The sequence below is a fragment of the Calypte anna genome, chromosome 20, assembly GCF_003957555.1.
Source record: "Calypte anna isolate BGI_N300 chromosome 20, bCalAnn1_v1.p, whole genome shotgun sequence".
In the NCBI taxonomy this organism is placed as follows: Eukaryota; Metazoa; Chordata; class Aves; order Apodiformes; family Trochilidae; genus Calypte; species Calypte anna.
Genome location: NC_044265.1, coordinates 10737652 through 10759047, shown reverse-complemented (window position 1 = coordinate 10759047; position 21396 = coordinate 10737652). Strand labels below are relative to the sequence as shown.

General features: G+C 32.8%; 1 protein-coding gene across 1 annotated transcript; it reads left to right on the top strand.

Annotated features, from left to right (window-relative positions):
- Nucleotides 1-62: 62 nt before the first annotated feature.
- Nucleotides 63-20939, top strand: SYCP2 (synaptonemal complex protein 2). The gene is given in 41 exon segments (XM_030463179.1): nucleotides 63-109; nucleotides 555-579; nucleotides 1649-1737; nucleotides 2255-2289; nucleotides 2747-2889; nucleotides 2965-3017; nucleotides 3847-3892; nucleotides 4114-4209; nucleotides 4568-4628; nucleotides 5149-5297; nucleotides 5549-5623; nucleotides 6034-6189; nucleotides 6798-6897; nucleotides 7586-7704; nucleotides 8004-8099; nucleotides 8211-8283; nucleotides 8388-8445; nucleotides 9191-9327; nucleotides 9702-9799; nucleotides 10258-10379; nucleotides 11144-11174; nucleotides 11679-11743; nucleotides 11840-11897; nucleotides 12573-12628; nucleotides 13154-13202; nucleotides 13322-13496; nucleotides 13789-13862; nucleotides 14827-15036; nucleotides 15450-15636; nucleotides 16055-16305; nucleotides 16408-16578; nucleotides 17349-17439; nucleotides 18040-18201; nucleotides 18514-18641; nucleotides 19113-19207; nucleotides 19289-19346; nucleotides 19348-19389; nucleotides 19547-19605; nucleotides 19939-20017; nucleotides 20438-20494; nucleotides 20865-20939. Coding segments are annotated over 41 exon segments (3951 nt in total).
- Nucleotides 20940-21396: the final 457 nt, after the last annotated feature.

Below are 21396 nucleotides of genomic sequence, written 5' to 3'. Positions count from 1 at the left end.
GTACATGGTTAACTGGTTTGAAAAGGTAAAAGGAATTTTAATCCTCAGAGGAAATGAAAAGAATGAAATGCTTACAAGTCTGGCTGAAGATTTCTTCAACATATTGCTGGTAAAAATATATTGATAATAAAATTCATTATGTATATTTGTCAAAATAATTCTTATTAATTTAATAACAAAACCACTTTCAAATGTGTTTCTATTGAATATACTTTTAAAGTCAATGTTAACAATGATTTCCAAAATAGGTACTAAGTCTTTGGATAAGTAGTTTGTCTGTCTTCATACTCATTTTCCTCTCATGATTAGCAAGTTTGTAAGATTTGTGAGTTTTCCTCTGCTTGTAAATATTTTGCCATTGGGAAAATAATTTCCATAAATGTAACTGAAATACAGGTTTGGGAAACCACATTTAGTATTAGAAGTCTCTTATGTTCTTCATTAGAGATGAATTTAAAATATTAAGTTCTTTTTCATTACTTGGTTTAAGTATTGTAATGCTGTAACATTTACAAACTACACAAAATGATGTGTTTTATTTTGTTTTATTCTAGGCTATATGTGATAGCAAACCTGAAGGTGAGCTTGAAGTGTACACTAGATCTGGTAAAGTGTTATGAGAGTGAAATTTTAAAGTTACCAGTGTTAAAATATCTCTGACTACTTGTGGGGCCATCTTGAGGAAAGGTGGTTTGGAGCAGATCATGCATCCTGTGGGTTTTCTGAAGTGGCTTTATTGACCTTTCAGTATAGCACTAGGTAGAAAGGCACTTGCAGACCATTATGCTGGCATCATCAAAATGAAAGATTCGTTTCCTTGCCTTTAGGAAGTTAAATTTCAGGGTAAATTAAATCTCCAAGAGCTAATTTACAGAACTGATCATATTATATTTTAAAAATAATGATCTTATGTACAGGGCACTTATGAAGTGCTGTCCAGGAATAGAAATCTCACAAAGAGACATATTTACTACAAATTGAAGTAACTCTGCTGTCTTGTGTTTAATCATAAAGCTTAAGAAGCTTATTCTTAAATAGCATTAATCTGGTATGGAAAGGAGGGCATGCTATATTTTATTATTGAATCAAAATCAGCCACCCTAATGCACTCTCAATCACTCTTTTTTTCTTTTCATTAGGTAAAATACAAATATTGGAAAACTTTGCTCTGAGAGCATGTACCCTCGTTGCTGATGTAAGAATAAGTATTTATGTTCAGCAGGAGGTAAACATTTTTCTCTCTAGACAACAGTTTTATGGTTAGTGTTTCAAGAGACAGTAGTTTAACTGCACAGATGCTACAAAAAATATTGTAGTGCTCTAGAATCAGAAAGATGATTTAATGTTTCTCTGGGGATGTTTGTTAGCATTTATATGTCAGGTTATGTTTAAACCTGAAATAAGAAACAACCCTTTAAGAATGGATGTTCACATTAAAGTGAATGTAGTTTATTGAAATTGGGATAGTTAAAATAAATAACATTTAAGTTCAGAAATAACTCATTGCCTTTTCTTGTTTTGCAATTATTTAAGCACGTTAGTTTCTTTAGTGCTATGAAATGTGTATTACAAGGCCCCAAAATAAAAATAACTTAAGCTTTAACAACTTATTTTATATTTAATCTTACTCCCTTTTCTCCACTTTTAGGTAGTTAGAAAACTTAATTTAATGCTTGACAACACACCTCGAGATGCCAGGAAAAAGATATTTTCTACAAAGGAAATGTTGCTTGTCATGTAAATAACCTTCAGCATAATTTTTCTATCATTACATTGTTTGCAATTCTCAGAAGGCAATTTTTACTAATTTTTACCTGTCTGTCTTTAAGTCACTTTTCCATTTTCCACTGGTGGTGGCTGTGGACAGGTATTCTCATAGGTTAATCTCCTTTATAAGCTTATAAGTTAGGATTCTTGTAGCCCCAGTTGTCTTAAAATAATTAAAATCTTGTTTATAAGAACATCTTCAAAGAGCAGTGAGTCAGTCACTGGAAGAACACCCTATTCACATTGGGAATTTTTTTTTCCACATTTCAGAAAATAAACAGAATAAAAATTATATGTATAGTATGGTACACTTCCACTGTAGTACTTTCAGGTGGATATTCTTAGCATAACAGGCTTTCCCTTTTGAAGTAAAGAGGTGTAGTGGAATCAGGGTTTCATCTCATTTAGTGAAAGCTGTCTCATACATTAAATAAACTTGGCTTTGTGTTGCTGTAACATTTGAGTGAAATGTTACTTTGTTTGACAGGAGTGACATGGGGCAGAGAATTTTGGATGCTGGAGGTGAGCATGTTAAACAATTTAATTTTGAGCTTCTGCAAAATCAGAAGCCTAGAAAGACATTTAGAAGTTGCAGAATGTTCTTACAGTCCTCTGAAAAATACAAATATGTCATGAAAACAATCTGCAAACTGGTACATTTCAGATACATGTATATAAGTATGAATATAAGTTTTAAAATAAGGAATTCAGTCTTTCAGAGTAGTGAGCTGCTGGCTATGTTCAGTAATACTGTAATTTCTCTAAGGAATCACTTTTGACTCCCAAAAGTTTCCCCGTTCAGACAGATGAAGATTGAAATCTTGTTTTGCTTTTATGCCTGGTATAGGTCTGACATTCCTTGAAAGTTTGGTTGACAATTCATTTTGAAATATTGCTGCTTAGTCATTGTTATTAACTTATTTTTCACATCAGTAGTATCTTTAAAATTACTGTTCCTATTAAATGTGTTGTGCTGTAGACTATGACCTGCAGGTGGCCATTACTGAAGCTTTGTGCAGAATGGTGTCAGAGAAACAAAGAGCAGAACTGGCAAGCCAGTGGTTTTCCATGGAGTTTGTGTCAAATGCATTTAAAGGAATTAAAGATTCTGAGTTCGAAACAGTAAGTTAGATGAAGAATATTTCCAGGAATGTAAACTTTGGCTGTACAATTCTTAAGAAATTTTTATTTTAATAGGACTGCAGAAAATTTCTTAACCAGGTGAATGGGATGCTTGGAGACAAAAGAAGGTAAAACTTTTTTTTTTTTTTTTTTTTCAAAGCTAATGTATTTTCTTTCTTGTTTTTCGTGGACATTGATCAAGATTCATCTTTGTATCACAAACTTTTTTTTAATTTTATATAATTCTTCTATTTGAAAAAAAGGACAAACATGCAAGTTTCAGATTATTAGGTAACAACTTGAAGAAACTACTAAATAGGAACACTCACTTGAGAAGATGCTTAAACTATACAAAGCACATTTCATTTAATGTTTATAAGGAGCTAGTTTTTATATTCTCTTTAGTTCTCTTGGAAAATTATGAGATGCTCAATTAAACATAATCTAGCAATAGCTAGCAATCTGTTGGTATATATTCTGCTAATTGTTGATTTAGGATATGTACATAGAAGTAATCAGTGAGAGCATCTACTGAATGAATTGGACACAGAGAAAAAATGTTTCAGATCACATGCTCAGCATGTTACTTTTATTTGTCCTGATAACAAAGAGATTGCCTGCTGTGTCTTCATATCAGCTGTATATTGTTTGAGTATCATTCTTAAATTAAATTAAAATATTAAAATATTAAATTAAATTAAAATATCAGCAGATAAACTATGAGTGTAGTGATTAGAGGTCTTATCCCACTGCTTTAATTGTTAGGATATATAAGATTTCATGTTATCTCCCTTTGAAAAGAAGTGCAGTCAAGTCACTGCTCTTGATTGCTGTCATCTCTTAGTCTCTCAAGCACACAAGCTTTGTGCTGAAAACAGAGTCCAGTTGCTGTGTTTAGTGACATGAAACTTATTTACAGCATTTTTGGGTAGTTGACAAAATATCATTTTCTTGCAGGGTTTTCACATATCCGTGTTTATCCGCAGCTCTTGATAAACATGAGGTGAGTTACAGGTTCAATCATATATCCACAGATTTTAATTTGTTCAGCTGAAGAATTCCTTTGCCTTCTAGTTAAGAAAAAATAGGGATCAAGTAAGATTTTATTTTTTTTAAGAATACTAATGTGCATGTATTTTAGTTTTGTCAGAATAACACAAAGCCTGCGAGTTGGTTATAGGCATTGCTCTCAGCTCTTTTATCATGTTTGTTTGCTTGTTTTAGCTACAAATACCATTGGATGAAAACCTTGAAGAATTTTGGATTGATTTCAATGTTGGTAGCAGAAGTATATCTTTCTATGTGGCAGCAGATGATGCAGTAAGCTAATTTTTGTCTGTTGTGCTAGATTGCTCTGAGGCAGTAGCTATACATTCTTTCGAGTGTATCAAACTTGTTTCCCCACATGAAAAATTATGGAAGCTACATGTGTATCTATAGTGGGAAGGGGAAAAATGATTTGGTGTACATCTTTAGATAAAAAATGAGTAGGTTAATGTCTACCAAAGCTCTTCTGAAGCATTGCTGCTACCTGTGAAGTATGTGTTCACTGTCACTCCTTGTAACAGAAGATTTAAAAAGTTGAGAATTTGTCCTCAGTAACTTTATGATCACTGCACTTCATTTAATTGTAATATAATGCTTTTCTAGCTTTAAAAATATGTATTTTTCATGTTAGGATCAACAGTGGGAAACAGTTATTATTCCTGAAGAGGGGGTAGACCTGTACAGCCTTGAAGGTATTGCCACTCAAAAATGTGACATTTTTTTAAACAGTAACTTTTATTTTCAAACTGATTAATCCTAAAGTACTGATTCAGTTCTCAGCAAAGGAAAATTCCCACATAAGAAATTATATATGCTGTTGTTGGGATAAAACTGCACTGCTGTCACATCTGCATTTCAGTCATGCAGGTGTGATTTTATGAAAATAATTTTAATGTGTTGTCTCATAGTTACTTCAGTGAAAAACAAGGCACTAGGCTATGACATTTAATAATGTTATTTTCAAACTAGTTAGAATAATTTCATAATTTTATGTAATTTTTCTGCAGCTGTAGTGAATAAGAAAATTCTGCAGGATGACAGAATATTTGTAAAAGATTGAATTAATTGTTTCACTAGTAAAATTTCTTATAGAGTGAATTAAATATGCATCTCAGTAGCTGGACTGAAGAGTACAAGTTTCATGTATTTACAAATATTATAGATGTTGTTAAATTGTAATGAAACTACTTGTCAAATTTTGTTTTTGTCTAGAAAAAGATTCAAAAACATTATTAACAATAAATCTAAAAAGCCCAATGATTGTTGGTAATCAAGAAGGAGAGAATTTTTTTTTATATTTTGATTCCGTTTTGGAAATCAAAGATACAACCAGAAAGATTTATGGATTAAGTAAATGCAAGGTAAGACATAAACACCTTTTTGCATAGTTGTTAATTAGCTTACTCCTTACTGCTCATAAGAAAGTCATTTGCCCTAAATTCTGACTGAGAAACTTTTGAGGAATAGAACTGCTATGAGCTTGTAGAATTTGTTTTCCCCTATAACATGGTTTCAGACACTTATCTCTGGCTGAAATATTTTCTTGCTGATTCTTGTTTTAAAAAAAGTTAGCAAAGTGTACGTTTGACATGGATGGTTACTCACTTTGTAGGGCTTTAGTAAGAAGCAGACTGCATCAGTTGCCAAAACAACTGTACACGTCGTCTTTGATGAAAGTGGATCCCAGGTAATTTTACCTCATAGTTGGATTATTAGCTAATTTATGGCTACCTGCCATAAAAAAAAGGGGGTTTAAAACTTCAAATAAGTAAAGATAATTCTAAAAGCAGTTCAAGTGATTACTAGTAAGCATGTCTTGTTTACCTGGGGAGATAATAATGTTAATACTCGAATCATAGAATACTTCAGATAGATAGACACAGGAGAAGTTCTTTTTATGTGAATTGTGATTTCTTAACTAATCCTTGTTAGTGAAAATTATTACTTTGGATGCTTTCACACTAAAAGTATATCAACTCTGAAGTTTATCAAAATCTCCAGTGAGAATTGTGTTACTTAAGGTGAAGAAGTTGCTCTCTGTCTATTTGTATATAAAATATAAAATGGAAATACCTGAAAAATTCAAAATATTTATAGGTACTTGTACCAGAAAGTCAGTTGTCACCATGTTTGGATAACAAACTTAAAGGAGAGGAGAAGCTCAATAAATATAAAACCCAGCAACTTCCTGCAACCTCAAAGACTCCGGGTAAAAATAACAATCAAGATAAATGCAAAGTTGATTCCTCCAAGGTAAGCAGGATTACCAGTTCAGAAAAGAGTATATAAAAATACAGTAAGTATTTATTTCATTGTAAAACATCCCCTCTGTTACTTCACAGCTATAATATAATTAATGCTTTTTCTATTATGTGACAATTTTTAAACCATTGCACTCCGAGAAATCCCTTTAAAGATAAATGTTTCCCAGACCTGCTTAGATCTCTTATGGTATTCTGAAGTCTGGCATAGCTGTCAGGGATAGTAATACCTGTAATTAGAGACAAGTCCAATAGACTTGGCATTCCCAAAGTCTGATGATTGCAAAAAAAAAAGTGGTTGTCAATCCTCTATCCCAGTAAGTGTCATGGCACTGCTCCTATGCATAGCTAAGTATTTGGTTTAAACTGAGAGGAGCCCAGCTCATTAAGACTGGTGGTTCTTTTGCTCCACAATCACTCTAAAGTTACAAACATATTATGTTTATACTTGGACTAACTACATGTCTGCTAGGTGTAGGGGGAAAACATCAAGCAATGTCACCATGTCTTTACTAACAGAAAGTGTCAAAGGGCTCTTGGAAATAGATTTTCTAAAATTTAAATTTGTGTATTATCATCAAGTTTTTTCTGTTCCTCAAGGTAACTACAGCTCGAAAAAGGAAAGTGTCTGAAGCATCTGTGCTTATTCCTGGAACGACAAGACTTCCCACAAGGAGTCCACTGGTATTTGTTAGTACAGGTAAGTTGACACGTACTTTCAGGGAGAACATGCTATAAAATGTCTTTGAAATACAAGCATTTTTTACTTAGTCACAAATAGGAGTCATCACTTTCCTACAGTAGTCTCACTGCAACAGATACTTGGTACTTTCTACAAGGGAGAGATTTGTAAGACCAAGACCAGCAGAGGCTGCACATGCAGCTGGCTTCAGAACAACATGACTAACAAACTTCATTTTCTTGCTTTAGCTGTCTCAAGTGTTACAGCATCCTTAGTTGTATATATCCATGTATTAGCTACAAATTAAGATTAACTGATGCTAGAAAAGAAAGCATTTTCAGATCAGGATGGACAAGATGGAGAACTTTTTTATTTGGAGCTAACTCCACAGAGTGTTTCAGCAGAAATATATTACAGTAAAATCTCACAGGTGACCAACTATTTTCTGCCAGGGCCAGGGGGTAAAAAGCATTGCTTACCTTCAGACATCCACAGTCTGTGGGCTCATTAAACTCCATGTAACTGAACTGAAATCAATAGAATTATAAAAGGTACATAAGGAGTTGATATAAATACTAGCCAACTTAAAAAATTTACAGAGTAAATGTAATCATGGGCAAAACTGTTCTTCCTGATGTCACAGATATCACAGCAATCATAACAGAAGAAACGATAGAATTCTAACATGCCCCTGGTTTGATTTCAGCCACTCCTCATAAAGGACGATTTAAATTACCTTTGGAAATGATGAGCTCTGCTGAAAAGTCTAACAATAATGACATAAATGAGATGAGAACCAAGAGTTTCTATGAAGAACCAACTGGAGTATGCATCTCATCCATAGCTAAGTCTTATGTTTAGAATAGCATTAATTTCTATTCCATTTATTTCTGGTTCTGAATGTCTTTCTTGGTCAAATTCTTCTCAAATCCCTATGAAATGGGACTATGTAATCCCTATGAAATGACTATGGAATTTTGAAGTGTTTTTTGATACAGCCATGCTTTAGAAAAAGGCTTCAATGTACAGAGTGTGTAGTTAAGAATATTTCAAGTGTTACTGTATAGGATAATTATACTTTTGCTTATGTAGATTGTAATTGTCAGTGTTACTGCACTTTTTAGAGTGGGCAAAGATGTACACTAGAGAATGGATTTTGTGAAACAGAACAGAAGATCAGGAATTCAAATATCAGAAATGAGTCAAAACTACCTGAAAAGGTACTGGAATCAGCACGTCTATGAAATGCAAAAGTTACTATGCAAGGTGAAAAGATTATAATGTTCATAGGCCTGTGCTAATATTTTCTTTTGGGTGCTATCCAACTCTAGCTAATGTGTGCTGAGGAAGTTTTAAACATGATACAAGAACTGGATATTGTTGCCGCAGAAAAGCAAACTTTAGGCAAGTAGTTTTACAAGAGTTCCTAGTCCTTACTATTAACATTATTTTAATTTTGCTCATTTCCTTCTTAATATTAATTGGTACCAAACTCATATCTCATTTAGATGAAGCATTAGATGTTGTTCCTGATTCTCAGCCAGCAGGAAGAGGCAACAAACCTATGTGAGTATTGGAAAAGATAACTAAGTCACTGTTGTTGTCACTCACTTTGAAGGGATCACATTTTCAAGTATTGCCAGAATAGAAATTATATTCATGTTTTCAGACAAAACTAGAATTAAATTGTATGATCTTTCCTGAGAGTTGCATAAAGAACTGTTGGCTGTATAAGTCAAGTCACTTTTATTACACAATTTTAATTTTTTTAATTCTGAAATTCATGCCATCATAGCAGCACTCTCATCTCATATGTATTTACTAAGGCTGCTTCATAAACAGTACTATTTTTTGTCCTAATCAAACACTTGATATTGATGTATCTGTTTATGCAAATAGTAGTCATTAATGAGATCAGGAGAGGAGTTTAAGTTTGCTTTAGTAGTAACAAGGAAAGGAATTCAGATGACACAGGAAGCTAAAATACAAATGATGTGTGGGTTTACATAAGTGATCTGCTCCCTAAAAATCAGCAGATTTGACTCACCACAGGGTTATCTTGGTTCAACGTTTATTGATGGCCGTAGGATATTGTTGATGTTTTGAAACTGACTGGGAAATATAAGTTGTTTCTGAAGATTTGCCTTTTTAATGGATTGGTTAATCTGAACAGTGGTAGCAGACTAAGGTACCAATACAGATTTTCTGATTTACTAATGCAGGTTTTTTGGTTTTGTGATGCATAATTTTATTCTAAATGAGATTTGCTTTCTGCAACTCCCTGATAATAAAACGGTATTATCTTTGTTAGGCTGTCTGATCTGTTGGAGAGTTCTTTTGATAAAACCAAAACGTGGAAGAAAAGAGCATGCTCTGTGCCTAAGAAGAATATAACAACTGGTGACAAGCAAAAGCTAAATCCACCACTGGCCCATACACCCCATCCAGGTTATGTTCACACTTTAACTGTTAGTGTTAAGAATGTTCCAGATGAGTTTTAAACCTGCAGCTGTGCTTCTTTTTTTTTTTTTCCTTCTCTTATTTTTCTTTTTTTCCTTTTCCTGTATGAGTTTGTATTGCTAGTGAAAGTGCTGTGAAACAAAAAGCATTTATTAATTTTTTTGAAGCATCTCTCCAGATAAACAAAGAGATAAAAAAAGCAGAAGAGAAGAAAACCAAGAAAATTCGATTGATAGCACAAGGGAAGAAAACAGCAAAATACTTAGTGGGCAGTCAGATTGTTAATAATTTTGAGCAGAAAATGTTAAATAGAGAAAATATTTAAACTACTCCTGGAACATAATTTAAAACATTTCTTTCAGCTAGAGTATCCGAAACATCTTTGCCCTCAGATTTTACAAATGAGGAACCAGATGTTCTCTTTAAAAAAGATACTGCAAATCCAAACCAATTAAAGACGGTGAGAGTTTGCTACATTCATATCTCTGGTTTGCAATTGAGAAAATTGCCAATTTTTCAGTGTTTCAGAGTTTGTGTTTTATTTTCATTTAGTCACAATCTTACCTTTAATTGACTTTCTACTATTATGAGGTAAATAAAGCCAGGTTCACTGTTTACTTTTTAGTGTGACCTATTTAAGATTGTTTTACACTGCATTTCTTTTTCAAAATCATCTTTTAAAAAAGTAATTCTTAAATAAGCAACAACTCATGCTTTTCATGCACTTACTCAATCTCTTTGCACATCCTATTACACAAGCCCACATTATTTAAAAGAAAATACCTGCTAACCCAATGATTTATTCCTCACTTGTATTTAATGAAGTTTATGTGATTGTTTGGAAAGCATATCTCTGTTTGCAGCTTTGCCTTTCTGTTGAATGGGTTAGAAATTTAGTCTTAAACTCTATTTTTATAGAAAGCAAAGTCTAAAGAAATGACAGATGCAACAACAAAATCCCTAATTAGTAAGATCAGTGACAGATATAAAGACAAGACTGATGAGAAAAACAAAGCAAGAGACTCCTTTAGTTTTAGCAGGTATGATGTGAATTATTTGTTTTTGTGTTTCTTTTTGTGCACATGCCTTTGTCTGTAATCCTCTGTTTATAGTTCTTTCATCTGCTTTCATCTGAATCATTGGGTCACTTCTAGTAAAATCTGTTGTACATTGGGTAGAGACTAGAAGTTGAATAGTTCTGGTAGTAGAATTAAGTACAAAGGCTGTTAGAAACTTCCGTGGTCTTTGACTCCCTCATTCACTCTCAGAACTGGGGTAATTTATGGACACTGCACACGTGGGGTGTCTCTAAGCTACCAACATATTTTGGGGGTTAACCTTGGATTCAGTCTTCTCTGTTCTGATCAACTGAAGTCCCTGAGTGTCTCCTAAAAGAGTCGACTTGTTAGAGGGTTTAAATTTAACAGCTTCTTATTTGAGAAAATTGGACTTACCTTGCTGGAACTGAAAATTGAACACGTCCTTTACATATAATTACATGCTCTCCAAGTTTGGTTGTAACTGAATACAAAAGGACTGGAATAGTTAGGCTATGTCACCTTTTAAATCTTTCAAAAAGGAGTTCAGAAGACAGACAGAAGCTGCAAGCTTAGCTGTGTGACCTGGAATTGATTTTTCTAGAGCAAAAAAATGAAAGAGTCTCATCTCTTTCAGTCCATTTTGAAAAATTATTTAAATACTTGAATAAATTTGTTGTGTTTGAGATGGACTTTATTTATATAAAAAGTATTCCAAAGCATATATTCTAATTAGGATTTAACAAAATGTTTCCTTTTTTTCCTAGGCCACATTTAAATAAATCATATGTCTCTAAGGTAACATAGTACTGCTTTTGTTCTTTTTCCTGCTTTTTTCATATTGGATATACATATATATATGGTGGTAGCTAGTAGGTGTAAAGCAAAAGTTCACAAACATTGCTGAATGTTGATTATCTGTAGGTGTTGATGTTTAATTATATATTGACTGTACATACTTGACATACCTTTTATATATTTTCTTACAATGAATAGTATTTTTACAGGCTGTCAGCCAGTGAAACCCAAATTAATTTCTGTTTATGGATTGTATAATTGAATTTGTTCCTTTTAAACACAGGAATGATAAATAGTTTGAATAAGAATATTATAATAAATGAGATTTTAGGATTCTTTTTAAAGATTAAGTTTCTGTTAGCTCTTGTCCCTTTTGCCATGTTGTACTATTGTTAACCATGTGGCAGTCTGGGCAGCTCATTACTAAGTACTTTTTGAGATGACATTGTAGATGAATGCATAGTCCAAGTGTGACATATGAGTCAACATTTCATTTATATAAAGGAAGAAGTTCAGAATAGAAACCTGAAAACCACTTCTGCTCTTAATATAACTGCTGCTCCCACTGGGTGAGTAGTTAAAACATTTTCAAGTGCAGTTTCTATCCCATACCTAACTTTACAATTAAATCAGTCACAAAATTGACCTCTGTCTCTGTTTGACAGGGATGATATTTACAACTTTCACATCAGTGGATTTGATGAGCCTACCATAAAACTTGGAGTAAGAACATAACTGAAACTTACGTGTTATGAATAGAATAGATAGGAGCTCAGTCGACTTAAATTCTGTCTACTGAAAGTGTAGTTAACTTTGAAAAGTTCAAATTATATCAGTGAATTAAGTGGGGAAAAAGTGTGCCATGTAAACATCTCCATCACTTTCAAATGTATAATGATATGTGCTGTCCTAAGGTTCTGGACACTTAAAGTTATGATGATGTTTTCCTGAATTAAGAATAAAACAGTTTGTTAGGAGTATCTTTATTTTTAAATTATCTCATTATTCTGAAAGTGTTACTGCCATCCTTCCAAACCCCTCTATAGAGACATACTTGCCAAGATTTGCCTAAAAAGAAAATATAGCAAAGATAACTGCAGAAGACAACAGAGGAGTCTCATTTCTTATGTCTCAGTGGAGCCTGCTGAATTGGTAGTCAAGCAAGTGGATGACAACTGAAGTATTAGTTTGAGATATTGAGTGCTTCAGTGAGTTCCAACTGGTTTGAACTCTGTTCCTAAATAATTTATAAGATAGAAATTAATCATTTTAAGTTGATTGCTTAGCATAAAAACCAAGCAGAAAGCTCTGTTACTCTCTGATGGCCTGATTAATTTTGATTAAAATGTATAACAAATAAGCCCCTTATTTTTTTTTCTGATTTATTTATTTTTTTAGAGCAGACAATCACATGTTACTGAACTCGGTGCTTATACAGGTCCAAACAAAAAAAGGTAGGGCTGTAATATTTTGTCCTGCTCTCCTGATTATCATCAAGAATAGTACTGTCTGCATTCTCCAGCATTCCATTGTGAAAATCAGGGAATGTGTACATGACAATAGTATCTTGACTGAGGTGTGTTTCTAAGTGATAACCATAGCTGCTCTGGCCTCCTAGGCTGTTTCAGGATTTCACTTTGGAGGCTGATATGTGGAAAGAATGTGTTCCATGAAGGAAACACCTTTAGTTCTCATCATGGAGTACTATGGGGACATCAGGTCCTCAGTAGAGGGTGATAGTTTTTTTGTTTATGTTCAGCCTGCAAAGGGTGGTGGTGGTGCTGTGTGTTTGATCATTAGCAAATAAGCTCGTCCTTTAGGGTTTAAAGTGAGTAGGTATTTCCAAAGTGGATGTGAAGACAAAAGTTGGTACATTTGCTCAAATTTTTAATCCACGTTTCACATAACTAATAGAAGGGTTTATATCAAGTGTTTTTATATGTATCATTTAAAGGTTCTTTTTTCTTTTTCTAATTAAGGAACACAGATGACAGTAAAACTATCACTGAGATAAAAGGAAGCAAAAAAGTAAGACTCAGATTTTTGTCTATCACTATACCTTGTTTTCCTGCCTTTAAATACCAACTATGTAAGTGAAAGGTTTATTAAAAATAAATCAATAACTTGAATTTTTTTTTGTTTTGTAGACTACAAACAGTAAAAACAAGAAGCATCTTTTCAGTGACACGGATACAGAATACAGAGCTGATGACAGCAAGACTGACATTAGTTGGCTACAAGAATCAAACAGAAAATCTAAAGCACAGTTAATTGATTACAGTAGAAATAAAAATGTAAAGAAAGCAATAAGCACAGACAAAAGTAAGAAACTTTTAAATATTTTTTAAGAATAATGCAGTAAGTTTGTTCATTGATATTTACTGCACAGCATGTAATGTGCAGTGTTGAAGACAATAGTTTTTTGTTGTCTTAAGTGTAAGGAATCTTCAGATTAATTATAGTAACTTATAAAGGTTAATTTCAAAAAAGTCTATTTTATTATGGTAATAATAATAATGTGCTGAAAGCAGTTTACTGAATTGATACTTTGTGGGCATGTAGCTGAAACTCTAAATTACAAACACTTGAATATTTTTTTTCTGACTTTTTATAGTTACAGCAGATAAATTCTCTGAACCTGCTTGCTACATGGATAAACCTAAAGGCAAAAATGCAAATAAAAAAAAGGTAAACGTGAATTTGCTACTAGATTTGTAATAGATATTAATAACGTCTTTGCTAGCTACAGAAAGTGGCTCTAAATAACTTTTCATAAACTGTGCCATTTCTCTATGCTTAGTTCAACATCATTTGCTAAGAGCAGCTAGTTCTTTTCAGGTATTGTCTTATTTTTATACAGTATTCAGGTAGCATTTCAGGCATAATGCTGTCTGTATGTTAGAATTATTATTATACATTGATGCTTTTGTAAATTTTATTACCTAAAATTATAGATTATTTCTACTGCTTGATACCTGTCTTCTCCATTAAATGTGCTGTTAGCTTTTCAGCAGCAGTTTTCATGTGGCTAATATGCTTAATTGAATTTCAATACCTGTGAGATGACAGTTTCTTTAAAAGATATATATAAAAGTGAAACTGCAAAACAAAGTGTTATCTGTACTAAGAAAGAATAATAGTTGTAAAATACTGTCAGCATATTAAAGTTGGGAGTATTTTAAATTATAAGTGGTTATGAACATGTTAATGGATGATGCTTGTAGGTGTTTGCAAGCCACGGTTTAAAAAACACATTAAAAAAACCCACCAAACTAACCCTGACCCCTCCAGACTGTACAATAATTATAAAAATCTATTTATTCTTGTTGGATTAAAGCTATACACACGTACTCAGTAGAAACAGGCATGAAAATATGATCACCACATGTAGGTATTGAAGGTAAAGAGGGCTTCAGTTCTGAGCAGGCTTAAAACTGAGAATCATCAATTGCTCAGTGGCAAAACAGACTTCATAGTAGAATGTCCTTTTTTGGTAGTGAAATTCCCCTGATCTTTGTTTTGGCAAAATTAAACTTTTTTAGTTGTTTTGAAATAATAGATTTCAAGTAATTAACCAAAATTACCTACCTTTATTCTTAGATATTTATTAATCATTCTAATCTAAACTGAAAATGTTTTTATTCTTCCAAAGATAAACAAAAACAAATGTGAAAAAGAGAATTCAAAAGCAGATCAAATAATAGAACAAGCCACCAGACAAAAAAGACCACGAAGAGCAGTGGTAGCAAAAAATTACAAAGAGCCTTCTAGTTCTGAGTCAGAGTGGGAAAGGAAAACTTCAGCTTGTACCTCTAAAGAGAAGAAATCAAAGCCACAGGTATACAGTTGTACTCTGTTCCTAGTAATCTACTTCTGCAATATTTTTTAAAATATACTCTGCTCTGGACTTTTAGTATCCTGAATTTCAAAAGCCCACCATAAGCAAGTTGAACTGAATTATTTCTAGGCATGCCCTACTAAAAATTAAGAATGTTACCTACTAGAAAAAAGAGTCCTCAGTTATCTTCTCAGTCATAATAGTTTTCCAGTTCCTATTAAAGAAATTTCCTGCTTCAAAGATTTACTGTGTCTTTTAAATAAAAGTATTAATGTTATTTTTTAAATACATATTGAATGGAAGTACCTCTAATGATGTATATTTTTGGACTTCTGCCTGTTCACTGATCTGTATAGATAATATGCTCTTTGCCTACCAAATCTATACATTTCTGTATGTTTAGAAATAACGTTTATATAAACTCTGCATTTTAATAGAAACAGCTGAATGAGGAAAACAAGGGTGATGATCAGAAAAAAGAACTCCAGAACACGGTGTCTACAGAGCCAAAGGGAATAGCTAACTACGTACATAAAGCATTTCTTAAATCAAAGAACTCTGCAGAAGAAAAGGAAATGGAAATGCTTTCATCTGAGAGTCTTGCTTCTCCTGAGACAATGAGATGTAGGTATTTTAATTGATAGCAGTAGTGCATCAAGAGTTGGAGGTTAAATTAGGACTACAGCTTTACATTTATTTCATGCTGTTAAAAAAACGAGGGATACCCTGATTCAGTGTGTACCACTTAATTTAGGGAAGTCTCTCAGTATGTCACTAACACTTCTACAGGTTGGCACAGTTATTTGACATCGGTGTAATATGTAAGTGAAACACATAAGTGTTAGAATTAGTCTGGTTACTGCTAAAGTAGTGTGGAGAGTGCAAAAGGTGCTAGTGTGAAATATTGTATGCCAACACTCAAAAAAAAATCCACACATCTAAGACTTGCAAATAGCCAGAGTTGGAACAGCTAGCAAAATGAGACTTTAACTTTTTTTCACTTTCACTCCTCATGCTGACAGTTAATTACCTGTTTTTCTAGGTGCTGAAAGAATATCAGAAAGTGATGTTGCTCAAGAGCATGATTACAGTGAAACATCACCTGGTCTTCAGGATTCAACACCAGAAAAAAGAGAAGTATTAAACTTTGAGAAAGGAATCTCTCCCAATAATTTCTGTTCACAAAAAAAGAATATTCCAAGTATATGTCTAAATCAGTCCCCTGAGATGACTATTAAAAAGTTAACTTTTGGAAATAAAAGTTTCTCACCAGTTTTAACTGAAGCATCTTTGGTAAGAATCTTAAATATTTTCACAGAAATGATTTTGTTGTGCTGCCACTGATTTATACTTTTGTTCACCTCTTCAATAATGAATTTTTTGGTTGATCTGCAGCTTAGTTTAAGGACATCCAAAACTGTCAGTGGAAAGCATTCAAAGGGGTCTGTGTTTGAAACCCGTGATAATAATGAAGATTCAAGTTTTAGACACTGCTTTTCAGACACACTGGCTGTTAAAGGAAAAGTACAGGATATCACTAAACATGATACCAAAAGTGAAGAAGAGGTATGTTACTAATTCCTTTGCTTTGCAGAAGAGAGCTGCAGCTTTTTTGTCAATATTATTTGCTTTACATATAGTGAGGTTTATGGGCAACAAATCTTTCTTAATAATAAATTCGATATATAATGTTTGCTTGTGACCTGTTTGGAAAATCTTACTAGTTAATTTTTAAATATTTGAGGTAAGTTAGGGAACTGTTTATTACATGGATACAAGGAAAGAATTGTATCCTGACAAGATCAGTTATAATTAATATCTTTAAAAAGGAAGGACTAAATACTTATTTCACTTTCAATAAAAAATAATTTTTCACAAATTAAGAGTTGTGGCATCTGTGTGGAAAAAATCTTTAGGTGAAAAAGTGCTCTCGTAGTTTTAACATTAATATATTATTCAGTACAAAAAGTATTGCTGCACTGGCAAATCAGTAACAACAGCTGTGTACCTTACAGCCACTTCTTGTAAGTACTTTTTCTGGTGAAAACAACACTTATGACTCCTTCAAGAAATAATTTTGTGTCGTATTGCAAGAAACAGACTTTACTGATCATCATTTGACTTAGTGCTATCAGTAATTATTCATAATATGAACAATATGTTTATTCTTTCATCTGGATCTGGTAGTGGATCTGGTAGTAATTCATAATTTTACTTACTGTTGTTGTGTTCATGTCCCTAGTTTAATGAAAAGCAAATATAAGTGTGAATTTCTGATGAAGACTCTTAAAAGAGCTTTAATTTGGAAGTTAATAAATCAGTGACTTTTCTTTTAGGATGATGCAGGAACATCTCCAGTTTCTGCTTCCAGTGGAAGAAACGTAGAGTCTTGGAGCAAAGCCCCTTATCACCCCGTACATGAGTCAGGTACAGAGATCTCATTTGAAGCAAAAGATTTCCTATGTGTCTCTGGAAAGGTTAAGAAAAATGTTTATTTAATATAAAAACATGGCCCAAGTCTTTTAATCTTGCTTTCTTTTATGTATATTTCAGTATTATTTCATTTTTACTCTTTTTCCTCATTTTCTTTGCTATTTTAATTACCAAAAAAAAGCCTGAAAAATTGGCTCCAGAATGTAGTTATTCTTTAGAGTTACTTGTGCTCTTTAGAAAGAGTTAGAAGCATTCCTACTGATGTGTGGAAAAACAGTGGGGATAATGGCACAATCAGGAAAAGAGTTTTTAGGTAGAATCTCTGTAATGAGTGATTCTTTCATGGATCCAAAAGTTCTGTAGCTCTGTGTTGTACTGAAACCCTGGTTTTAATTTACAGCAGGTTCTCCTATCTGCTCAACATGCCCTCCACAAATATAATGCTTATTAATTCTCATACAGTTCTTGAGTTTTGAAGTCATGACACATATCCATAGAGTTTGGATCCAAGGGGTCAATAAATTCTTTTTTATCCTCCTAGTTCACTGTTCTAAATAGTCCTAAAATTAAGCATTATTTTTCTGTTTATTAAAGGACCAACTATACAGCCATTTTCCAAGCGAAGGTACCACAGTGATACAGAAAGCAACTCTGATGAAGTAGAAACAAACAAAGAGGAGAGAAAGAAAAGAGACAGAATAATGAAGTTACAGCCTAGAAAGTTATTTAAAACAGATGATGTTGTTACGTGTGGAGGTTGGTTATGGAGTGAAAGTTGACTATTGTTGTGCAAAAGTTTAAAATTATGTAGCAATTTAAAGTTTTAACAAGGAAAAGCATATAAAAATCATTTTCCATGTTTAAAAAAGGGTGTAAAAAAGCTAAATATTTAGAAATATAAGCTACTAAAAAGTCAGAAAATTGATGTGAGAATAGATACTGGTCCCAGGCCATCAAAGTGGTGAAATTAATCTGTATGCAACAAAAGGTGTTCTAGACCCTACTGAGACATCAGCTAGAATAAGTTTTCCTACTGAATTGTGCCACACTTTGTTTCATTCTCTCCAGTGTCTGAAACTGTGTCTACTTGGTCTGTAAATGATGTGACTGGTTCGGATGGGGAGCTCTGGGAACCTGGTTGTTCAACTGTGAGTATATGTCAGAAGCTCCAAAAAGAATTTACTAAGAAAATTGAGGTAAGACATTTCATATACAATATTACTTGTCTGTGTGGGTACTTGTACATATCAATGATAGCTTGGCTTTCACTACACAATTTGTTTAAAAGAGCATGAAAATAGCAATGTGCATAGAATTTGAAGAAATGACAGAATTCAAGTTGCATTTTATGCCTTTTTCAATTCCCTTATGTACCTCACTAATAATCAATTATCCTGTTTTCTAGGTCTGTCTTGGTTTTTATCCTGTCTGTTGTTTCTAACAAAATTTCAAGTAATGTACATCTAATTAAGTTAGAATTTTATCAGAAACACATTTCATTAACAGAAAGCTTTTCCTTAAAGGATAGTGAGGCAATGAAAAAAAAATTACAAAAGATTTTTTTTTGCTGAGTGTGATCTGTGATACTATACAATTACAGTATAAACATACAGGCTTTTTTTGTAAAGTGAAAATAATCTGAATTTAATGTTAAAACTTCCTCACAGAGCCGCTCACGGATAATGGATTGTTTTGCTAAACAGTCATTAAGAGCTGTCCATGAGCACTTGACAAAAATGAGCTATCAGCTACATGAATGCAGGTCTGTAATGAAAGATATATTTTATATCTCCCTTAAAATGGAATTAATTTCTTTTTAAAGTAACTCGTTTTGTTTTTGTAGGATCAAACAGCTGGACAAATTTCATTTTATTCTCCTTGAGGAAATTGAGAATTTTGAAAAAAGATTCTGTGTCTCTAAAAAACATGGAGAAAGAGTTCATGGTTTGTATTTTAATTGCTTGATCATGGCAGATTCTTATGGAATCCATAGATTATTCACATAATCTTTAACTTTAGATGACTAATCCTTGTTTTTAAAAGCCTTTATAATGTTGCTTAAGGTTGGTTCCTACTGATTTTCATCTACTTTTCTTTCCAGATCTTTTGGAAAAAACATACACATACTTTTAGTGCCTACATGAGAAGTGAGCAGCAGAGGTGAGTAGGCTGCATTAATCCCAGGTGGGGACTTATGTTCTGTTTATTTGAGGTGTAAGTTAGGTCAGCTGCTATTCTCTATGCAATTTCTTTTTTCCATAACATAGAGATAGGACATTGTGTGATGAAATGAGAGTGATATGTTACATTACAGGAAAAACAATCACTGAGTTTTTCCACCTACCTCCTGGAGGATTCCAATAGTAACAGTGATGGTAATGTTTATCCATGCTTTTAATTGCAAATAATTTGAAAGCAATGGATTGTATTTTTAATGTGTGGGGAATTTTCATGTGTAGCAAAGCTTATTTCAACTGCTTTTTCTTTCTTCAGAATTCAGATACTTAAAACATCATACGAGAAAAACATCTATCATACTGCTGACTATGAAAAACATATTTTTACTTCAGAGGTATGATGAACTTCTGTTTCTTGTTTTTAATAATTCTTACTTTTTATTCAAAGAAGGACTTTATCCTAAGCATTTTATAAAGGCCACTTAAGTATTTTTGTAGTTCTTCATTGTTACAAAATATCCTTTAATGTAACTATTCAGTGTTTTAGAGCTAGTTTGGTGAAGAGATTGAATCCCTTGTAAATTGTGTGCATTTATGTGGAAAACTGCTGCAAGATCTTTTCTGTATTCTGTGTCTTTCCTTACCCATGTTAATCATCCAAGAAGGAACAAATCTAAAGCATCCCTTTCGTTAGACAGGTGGATGCACATGCATCTGTATCACTCATTTATAAACCATTTAGGGATGAAATTGTGCTCTTGAAAATGGGTTACCAATTGTGATCAGAGAAAGATGTATTAAGTATCTTTTCATAGATGAATCTGATGAAAGAAGACATAAAAGGACTCCAAGAGAAACTCCTTAAAGAAATGGTAAATGAAATTATCTTGTCCTCAGTTTTATTTATTGCTTAAGTATAGTGGCTTGAACACTAAATTACTAAAAATCATGATTTCTAGTTCCCTATCAGAAATAAAAAGGCATCAGAATCCAAGTAGCACTGACACATTGTACTCCAAATCTTATCTGGCTAATAAAAGCTGATACAGCTTTACTGCTTTAGTTCTGAGTCTTAATATGTTGAATGTTGACATGGAAAAGTATCATATTTGAATCAGATTTGATCTGCTGAAAGCAGCACTTACTATGCACCAGAAATACAGTACTTAAAAAAAAAAAAAAGCAGCACAACCCAGAAATATTTTATTTGAAGTATGTGATAAATGTAATGCTTTTTCACAGCAAGAAGAGGAACTGTGTAATGTTCGCAGAGGACTGCAGGCATTGTTTCAATCAGAAGACAGAATTCTGAAATAATTTTTTCAGATACCTTCCTGAAATTCAAGGTGAACATAAATACTCTTTCATAATGTGAAATTTAACAATTCTGTTTGTTTGTTTTTACACTGTTATAATGAAAGCTTATTTTCTTTAACTCTATCAAAATCTTTGTGAATAAGACTGCACCTTTTATATGTGAGATTTGGAATTATTTTACTGAATCTGCTAAAAACCCAACATGTAAATTTTTGAATTTTTAGCACACACTATTTTCTAAGAGGTCGTTAACATTTTTTGTATGTTATTTAACTGACTTTCAGAGAAATAATTTCAAATTTTACTTTGAACCTGTTTTGCTTCTGTGTGTACAGCATAGTCCTTTCTAATCCAGAATACAGTCAGGAAATTAGTTAAGGATGAAGTTGCCTGTTTTGATGTCAGTTCTATTTGTTTGTGGTGTTCATCTTCAATAGGAGTTTCTAAGATAGACCAA